The following is a 9,363-nucleotide window of genomic DNA, read 5'->3' as shown; positions in this document are numbered from 1 at the left end:
TCCTGGATCCAGCTAGTATGTTGGATTGGCTAAGTAATTATGGAGAAAATATAATACAGTCGAATAATTTGAATCTAGGTTTAAGCTGGCAAAATTCAAAGTGAATGCTGACATCCAGCTCCTGCCCTTTGTGGCTTTCCCCCCTTTTCCCACAACCCGTTAGTTACGGAGGAAGTGTCAGCCCTAACTTGGAATTTCCTGGCTTTTGTTGGTTTATGTCACAACCTTAAGGATATTTAAACCCAGGTTTTTTTAAGTTAATTACAGTATAATTTCTTTAGTCCAAAGCACGGAGTTTATCCCTGTGCCTTTGACTGGCACGCGCCCTGAGCCCTGGTTCTTGCACCTCCAAGTGTCTGATTGGCTGTAGGGCAGCTCCTGCCTGCTCTTTCTCCGCCCTCATTGGGTGAGAGACCCAACCAGCGGTACTTCAAAGCAGACGCTCCCCACACTTAGGCTGAGTTTAGCCCTCCAGAGCCAGGAGTGTACTTAGTGCAACAGGAGTAAAGCGGGGAGCTAGGAGGAAACTGAGCAATCTCTCCGGGCTGAGCGCAAGGCAGAGCCCCCCATTCGATCCCATCACCCAGCCAAGGGACGTGCTATGGCTACGTCTATACTTGGGGTAAGTCAGAGAAACATCTCTATACAAACGGCACGTTTTTCGTTGTGGTTTCTCGGGGGCAGGTTTGTTACCCTGAAGAACTGTTGCTGTTGTACTGCAGTTTCTCGTTATATAAATGACGATGTGCTGCAATTGAAGCACAAACTCGATTAATGTTTCGGGGGCGTGGGGGGGCTGATTTTCAATCGTACCGTTCACATGCAAGACGACTTTAATATCAAGTTTATTTTGTTGTGAAAGAAATTAAGTTTTTTTTAATAAACTTGAGGAGGGTTATGCCTAATTGGAATGGATTTTCTCTAACCAGCCTGGTGCGTGATGCTTGCACCAAAGCCATGTAGCAATATAATTGTTTATGTTTCTGCTGGCTCATTTTGTAAGCTCTAACTCTTGTGCCTTTAGAGAACATCGTTTTTTCGTTTCCCTGGGGATTTCTGCCTTTACAGTCGCACGTTGAAAGAGGAAAGCATTGCCATAAAGTCTCAAACCGCTACAGAACTCTTAAGAAATGACGTCTGTGCCATTTTAGAACATCATTGTCGGTCGTCTCCATTATGACTGTGGAGAAGTGTATCATTAAATTAAATCGGTTTGTAGCGTTTATTCAAGCACTATAGGTCCCTGAAAACAAGATAGAAATTGCATTAAGTTGGGCAGGGTGGCGTTTTCATCCAAAACGAAAGGCTACTTTTGCAGTGTTACTTTTCGGGCAGAGAATATTTAGCCACGTTGCTCTGTTTGCGTGTGCGCTTCTCCTGGGCTCTCCGAGGCTCACGGGCTTGCTTTGTGTCTCCCTTAGGAAGAGCCAAGATTTGGAACAACTCCCCTGGCCATGCTGGCTGCGACCTGCAATAAGATCGGAAACACCAGCCCTCTGACCACTTTACCCGAGTCCAGCGCCTTTGCCAAGGGAGGCTTTCACCCCTGGAAACGCTCCACCTCCAGCTGTAACCTGGGCTCCAGTCTCTCGGGCTTCACGGTGGCCACTAGCCGGGGCTCCAGCGGACTGGCCAGCGGCACGGGCACCGCCAACAGTGCCTTCTGTCTGGCCTCCACCTCGCCCACCTCCTCGGCCTTCAGCAGCGACTATAGCGGTCTCTTCTCCAACTCGGCGGCGGGGGGCGTGTCCCCGCAGGAGCCCGGCGGCCAGTCGGCCTTCATCTCCAAAGTGCACAGCTCTGCGGCCGAAAGCCTGTACCCGCGGGTGGGCATGGCGCACCCCTACGAATCGTGGTACAAGTCGGGCTTCCACTCCACCCTGGCCGCGGGGGAGGTGGCCAACGGAGCGGCCTCTTCGTGGTGGGACGTGCACACCAACCCGGGCTCCTGGCTGGAGGTGCAGAACCCCGCCGGGGGGCTCCAGAGCTCGCTGCACTCGGGCGCCCCCCAGGCCTCGCTGCACTCCCAGCTGGGCACCTACAACCCCGACTTCAGCTCGCTCACCCACTCCGCCTTCAGCTCCACGGGCCTCGGCTCCACGGCCGCCTCGCATCTGCTCTCCACCAGCCAGCACCTGCTGACCCAGGAGGGCTTCAAGCCCGTGCTGCCCTCCTACACGGACTCCAGCGCGGCGGTGGCCGCAGCCAGCGCCATGATCACGGGCGCCGCGGCCGCCGCGGCCGGGGGAGGCTCAGCCCGCTCCGCCCGCAGGTACTCGGGCCGGGCCACCTGCGACTGCCCCAACTGCCAAGAGGCGGAGAGGCTGGGGCCGGCCGGGGCCAGCCTGCGGCGCAAGGGGCTGCACAGCTGCCACATCCCGGGCTGCGGCAAGGTCTACGGCAAGACCTCGCACCTGAAGGCGCATCTGCGCTGGCACACGGGCGAGCGGCCCTTCGTCTGCAACTGGCTCTTTTGCGGGAAGTGCTTCACGCGCTCGGACGAGCTGCAGCGGCACCTGCGGACTCACACGGGCGAGAAGCGCTTCGCCTGCCCCGTGTGCAACAAGCGCTTCATGCGCAGCGACCACCTGAGCAAACACATTAAAACGCACAACGGGGGCGGCGGGGGCAAAAAGGGCAGCGACAGCGACACGGACGCCAGCAACCTGGAGACCCCCCGCTCTGAGTCCCCCGACCTCATCCTGCACGAGGGGGTGACAGCTACCCGGGGAGGCGGCGGCAAGGAATCCATCGCGGGGCCAAACGACTCGTAGGGAGCTCGGACGGAACAGCCGCCCTCTTCCCCTGCAAAGCCCAGGCCGGGGAGAGGCGAAGGAGCCGCCCCTCCCACACTGCGCTCAGACTGCAGGAGCGACTGGACTAAAGCGCAGGGTCCAGGGCCAAGCCCCAGAGACACAGCCCAACCCCTCAGCCCCGCAGGACACTGACCCAGCTTCCTGATGCAGAGCAATAGCGAGACCCAAGCCCGCACAGACTGAGCAGTGGAAACCAACAGGACCTAAAACCGCCCTTGGTGTGGATTACTAGTCTCTAGCTACAGCAGGTCCTGCCTGACAAAATCTAGTTACAGTGACGCTTTTTTTATTTAAAAAAAAAAGAAAAGAAAGCATCCTAAAAGAGGTTTAAGGTGAGACATTAAATTGGAAGTCTGAGACAGTTCCTCTGTAGTTCATAAACATCTGTATAAATAGGGTTCAAAAAAGATTGTGTTCTTATTTTTCTTGTAAGCGTTGATTCTCATAGGGGGTTTATTTTTGTCTTTTTTTTTTTTTGTCCTTTTTGGTGAATTCCTGAAATTCAGGAAGGGGTTTTTTGTTTTTTTTTTTACATTTCTGATGCACTTTGTGGAAGTCAGTATATATGTAAAAGCTATTTAAAATGTTGAGTTAACATTTCACTCAAACACGCGTAAGTTAAGGTCATTTAAAGAAATTAAATGCGTTTATCTGTATGAAAAAAATCTTGGCTTAATATTTTCATTTTGGTATTATTAAAGGATTCTGAACACTATACTTACGGTTTTTGTTCTTTTTTCCCGCCCTTATATGGAGCAGCTTTTGATGCAAACCCTTAGTTCCTCTCCCAACGCTAGTACAGTAATACAAGTGAATGGGATTTAAAAACAAGAAATGCATTTGATGTCAGGGATCCAAATTAATCAAATATTTTAAGGCAAATTTCAGTCGGGTTGTGTCCTATAACTGTTTCCTCATTCAAACCCTCATTATCCGACCCCAAATAAAGAATGTTTAAAACCTATCCAAATTTGGAAACGCAATTTATGAAAATGCCCCCCAAATAGACTTAACATAAACTGTGCAAAGAAACTGTTTTAAAAAAGCCTTTAGCCCCACAAAGCTTCCAAAGGGAAATGATCTCAGGGGAATAAACAGCTAAAGTCAATACTCCGGAAAAGACATTTCATGCCTAAATGAAAATCTTGTTAAATGTTATTAATTTTGACTTAGAGCACATAGCAGCCCCCTGTGCCTTGTATTCCCTTATTAGGGATTCATGTCTTATCAAATATCTAATTAATCTCCTAGACATCATTTGTTCTGGCCAACTTTATCTCAGCTGGTCCACGGGGACAACTCCGAATATTCTCGGTGACAAAGCTCCCTTGAAGATCCTTTTAATTGTCTAAATTAACTGCACCAAATTTGCATGTCAAACGGTAAAGGGCAACCTGAGATAAAATGTAAACGTTTTAAAAGCCCCAAACTAAGCACTTGATTTGATAACTAGGCTTTTTAATGTTATGGAAGACAACTGCTCCTTTCCTTTTCAAAGACAGTTGATCTATGCAAATAGTGAATTGGAAATGCTTATGTCCCCATGCAGTCAAATGGTCCTTGCATGTTATTTGAATATCAGTGGCTCTGCTATTGAAAAGGTTCAAGGATGCTCTCTGACTTCTTTGTGATTACTCACTGCAGCGTCTTATTCTGAAGGAAAAAAACCTCAGGAATAATTAAAGGCTGGGCTAAGGCCTGGGAACACATTTGGGACAGGAATCTCATTTAGACAGGCTCTTTCAAAATAAGGCACAGTTAAATTGACCAGAAGGCAATTATTGAAATGAAAATTATTTTCACTCCCTTTGTCTCCTGACCACCAACTTAACAGCCACAGTGTTCTTTTTTTAAAAAAAAAATAAAATAAAATGGTTGAGATAATTGCGCTATTTAAAAAGAAAGTTAATTTAGTGTAGAGTGGAGGAATAACATTTTAAACCAGTACAAGCTAGAGAGTGCAAATAAAATCAGAAAAAGGATTGTGCTGTCAGTCACAAATCAAAGATTTTTTTTAATTAAAAACATCTGTGAATATTAATAGACGGTATTTCACTTTCCCCAACACTGCTACAAGACACTAGCAGAACGTGTTCCTACATAGTTGTTTTAAATGCACACAAGTGTAGCTCAGCGGCGGTGCTGACAGAAGGAATCTTTCTGCACTTTCAATTCCTTTTAAAAACAATCTTGAGTTGATTTCCCCCCCCCCAGCTTAAATTATTCAAAAGCAGCGACTATCTCCACTTTCTTTTCTCCTTTCCTGACCTATTTTTGTCTTCCTTATCCCCACGTTTTAAACTGAGACCGCTCTGTAAGATGAAGGAAAATCCTCTTGCTTTTCCACACCACTCTTTCCCCGGAGTGGCTAGAGGATCTGTATTAGATGTATTTTATTCTAGGGCAAGCGGGGAGAGAGACAATGGGAGCTGGCGAGGATGACACTGACGGGCAGATGTAAAATAAACAGTGCGCTTGCTGGGCTGCAGGACATGAGTCCCCCGCTTGTCAGTTGTTGGGGTTTCCGAGGAATGCATTCTCCCTGGGTGTTGGGCAGAAGTCAGCTTTGTTTTCAATCCATAATAAAACACATCAAAGAAAGTCATCCAGGTCCAGTTTCTGCCAGGCCAGGGTTACAATTCTCAGCTCAATGATCAAGGACCTCTTTGCATTGCCTTTGCCCCTTGGGGTCAGAAAACGTCCATCATTTACAGACTCCCCAGAAATGAAGAAGGGAGCAACGCTGGGCCGCAGAGCCGGTTCGTTTAACCAAGAAAATAGAAAGCATGTAACCTTTTAAAAAATAAATGGCACCATTCTTTAGTACTTGTTGGTGATAATTATACGGTCTGGGGACTACAGAACTTTTGTAGGACTGGATAAAGAACAGACGGTGTGAGAACCGAAAAATAATTCTGATTCACTCTTTTCAATTACAGTTAAACGGCATTTCTATAGTGGGAGCCTGCAAACCCGGGAGCAAAAAATAACGTTGGGACATAGAGAAACGGGTTTTTTTTACGTGTGTCACCCTCTAATGGGAAGGGAGCCAGAGAAGTCGAATGATGATTTAGATTCGTTGCTGTTGCGGCCCCGTTCAAACGCGACTTTTATGACTATTAGTAATTTACATTTTGCCAGCACGGTTACTTCCAACCAGTACACGTTGTGGGACTTAGCTACAGGATCGTGTATGGAAGCTAACCCCATGAAACAAGATTTAAAGAAGATTAAAGATAAAATGTCAGAGAAAACTATTGCTAAATGTTATTTGATCACTCTACTCCTGATTCACCGGAGATGTGGCTCCTGCCCCCAGCCCCCGGGTGTATGAAAGTCCTTTAAATAAATAAATAATAAAAGGAGTAAAGGTAGCATGAATATTTTTGTTTAAGGAGATAATATAGAACTCCATCTTTGTGCATGAACAGTTATTTTTTACCTTTGTTTAAATATTTCAATTGAGAGGGAAACTTTATTTATTGAAGCTCTAATTTATTTGCAGCCATTAGCTGATTTAAGAAAATTTTCTGCCACACTCCCAAAATGCAGATGAAGGAAATCTTACAGAAATCCCGCCCATTTGGGTAATTGGTACACTAAGTGTTTATTTTAAGTGAGAATAATTTAGCTACAAATTTTCTTAAGGAATAATATTCTTAACACATTAACAAAAAAAAAGGAAAACTCTGATTTGCTTTTATGTTTGACAGTCGCTCTTGATGCCTGTGAACGACGCTCGTAACTATGGCTCTTTGGCGCCATCTAGAGCTTCAGGAGCACAGGGCGGCACTTGCTTCGCTCCCTATGGCACAAGCCCAGAACCGCTAAGACTTTTGTGCCGGTGCAAGAAAGATCCCTGCTCATTTCGTTTGCCAGGACTCAGCGCCTCGCTACGTAGCGTTCGGGTGAGCCTGGCTGGAGTCAGTTTTTACCTGTGCAAGGCTAGAAATGTTAGACAGGTAAAGCTAAAATAGGCAGCCCTCCGGCAGATACCTGCATTTCAAATGTATTGGAACTCCTTACAAGGCAGATGGAGGTACCGCAGCAACCCTCCTGGCCCTTCATTCCCAGAGCAAGGGTGAACCATCCCCAGCAGCCTTGGCTGCGGGCGCAGGTCCCTCAAGCCACACGCCGAGCCTTTCTTTACCAGCCAGGGGAGACACAAACGACGCGTGTTCAGGTTAGTCCTATTGTTTCATGAACAAACTTACCAGATGAGGAGGAAAAAAATCGAGCCAGGCTGCAGAGATCACCCACCTGAAAAAGGGACCTGGGCTCGGGTCTGGATCATCGCTCCCTCGCCCTTCCACCCCCTGGGCTGGCCCGGAGCCCAAGCTAGGCAACCAACCTGCTAAGGAACACAATGGAGCCCCTTGCTCTGATCTATAGCCCTCCCTAATTCACTGCAATTACTTTATGGGCTGGAGCGGCCTTTTCCAATTAGTTCTAGCCTCAAGTCCATACATGTACGGTTTTTAAACATCCACCTAATGTGCGGTTTGGGGCCTTAATTCCCAATGGGATCTGCACCTTGATGCCACTCAGCCTTTGACTCAAGTGCAGAGCTAGGCTGGAGTTACTATCTGGGAACTCGGTCATCCGTGACCAGGCAAGGAGTAAAATATGTTCCCCAGTAGCATGCAGCTATCTTTGCACTGGGTAATGCGGCTGAATTTGTGTTGGTGTTTTAATATAAATCCCCAGCCCTGCCTGTTTCAGAGATGTGCTAATTACTACTTGGATAGCAGGGCGCAAAGTCCTTGTCCATTTCCTAGTACAAAGTAGGTTGCTAGAAAATTTGAAATTGCCTTTCAGCCTAAAGCTGCCTTACCTGAATGTCATAATTACAGTAATTATGTACATCCAAATTACATGCTAATTAAATTAGAATCAAATCGTTCTAAATCGAAATCAAATGAGGTAGCGAGAATTAATCAATGACAACATAAATAGAGAGCTTCCTTCAGGGATATTTATTGTAACGATCCAAGCAGGAATTTGATCTGAGTCACCTGTTTATTTACTTTCCAATTAGTAATAATTTATTTTCGTTCGCCATAAATTTCAGCGATCAGTTTTCCAAGCGCCAAGAGCTAAAGGAAAATTTGAGCAGTGTGAAAAATATGATCTAGGTGTCGGTACTCCGAGTTACTCGAACACCAACAACTCGATCGTCATCCTAAAATTACAACAAAAATCGACCCATACTAGAGGCTGCGAAGTAGCGCCCTTGCGCCTGTGGCTACTTCCCAGGGGCGAGGGCCAATGCTCCATTTTGACCATAATGTACACTGGCTAATGGGAGCACAATGGAAAACGCCCTGTTTTCCTGCTGATCACTGGTATTCTGCACCTAATTAACACGTTTCCATGACAAGTTAAGCCTCTCCCTTGTTACAGCACAAACAGGAGGAGACGTGCCGAAAATAAAGCGGAAGATGCCTTTCACCTGTGGAATCCGCCGCGCCGCGACCAGCTGAAACGGGCCGGGCCGCTCACCTGTTCGCCACGCCCCGCGTGCGGGGCTACCTCTCCAGAATCAGGCCGCCACCCCGTCCCCCGGGGAAACTCCCCGCCCAGGGGCTTGAACCGTGGGGCCCGTCTCTGCCCCCGCCCGCCGACCAGCAGCCCGGGGCTTGCAGTTGACAGTGCAGACGGGGTTGCAGCCCGGGGGGCCTATTAGGAGGAGATGATTATTCTCTTCCTGTGGCACTTTATTCCCACCTTGGCGGGGGTGCACGGGCCGAGGGGGCGGCCACGGGCCCGCCTTCGAAGCACAGAGGTGGGCCCAGCAGCTCCAGCCTTGGCCGAGTTCCTAGGGCGAGGACTCAGGTCTGACACCCCCCCTGCACACACGTCACTCGAGCAGCGGCCCCTCCTCTGGCGGCACTGGGGCTGCCCGCAGTGTTACAGCAGCCCGGGCTCCCGCTCTGGCTGATGACAAAGGGGCTCCTGCCTGAGCACCGCAGCTCCCATTAACACCGCGCCCTGCTGGCTCCTCAAGCGTAGTCCCCCCTTGGGGACCTTCCTCTGCACGGGGTCCTGCTGCCAGCAGAGGGGTCCCCCGGCAAGGACTCGCCTGTTTACAGCAGCGCCTCGCGGCCGAACTTCCCACAACTTTACCTGAGGCGAGTCAATGCCCGGTCTGCTCGCAGCCTGCAGGGAGGGGCCCGGGCTCACCCCGCCCCAGAGAGGGGATTTCGGGGGAGGAGGGGAGCTCACAGACTGAGGGGCCTGACTAACGCCCCGCCCCAGAGAGGGGATTTCGGAGGGGGGCTCCCAGACATGACGGGCCCAGGGTAACACCCCGCCCCAGAGATGGGATTTCGGAGGTGGGGTCCCAGACATGACGGGCCCGGCTAACACCCCGCCCCAGAGACAGGATTTCGGAGGGGGAGGCTCCCAGACATGACGGGCCCGGGGTAACACCCCGCCCCAGAGATGGGATTTCGGAGGTAGGGTCCCAGACATGACGGGCCCGGCTAACACCCCGCCCAGTCACGGGGCTGCAGAACGCGGGGCGGGAAGACAGCGAGAGACTTGC

The 9,363-nt window shown here is 49.3% G+C and overlaps 1 protein-coding gene across 1 annotated transcript; it reads left to right on the top strand.

Annotated features, from left to right (window-relative positions):
• The first annotated feature begins 483 nt into the window (after positions 1 to 483).
• SP9 (Sp9 transcription factor) lies at positions 484 to 3,518 on the top strand. The gene is made up of 2 exons (XM_032784531.1): positions 484 to 622; positions 1,422 to 3,518. The coding sequence occupies exons 1-2, from the start codon at positions 602 to 604 to the stop codon at positions 2,772 to 2,774; spliced, it is 1,374 nt and encodes a 457-aa protein (XP_032640422.1). The 5' UTR covers positions 484 to 601; the 3' UTR covers positions 2,775 to 3,518.
• The last annotated feature ends 5,845 nt before the right edge of the window (positions 3,519 to 9,363 follow it).

This window comes from Chelonoidis abingdonii, chromosome 10 (assembly GCF_003597395.2).
Source record: "Chelonoidis abingdonii isolate Lonesome George chromosome 10, CheloAbing_2.0, whole genome shotgun sequence".
Lineage (NCBI taxonomy): Eukaryota > Metazoa > Chordata > Testudines > Testudinidae > Chelonoidis > Chelonoidis abingdonii.
This window is presented reverse-complemented; position numbering and strand designations above follow the sequence as displayed.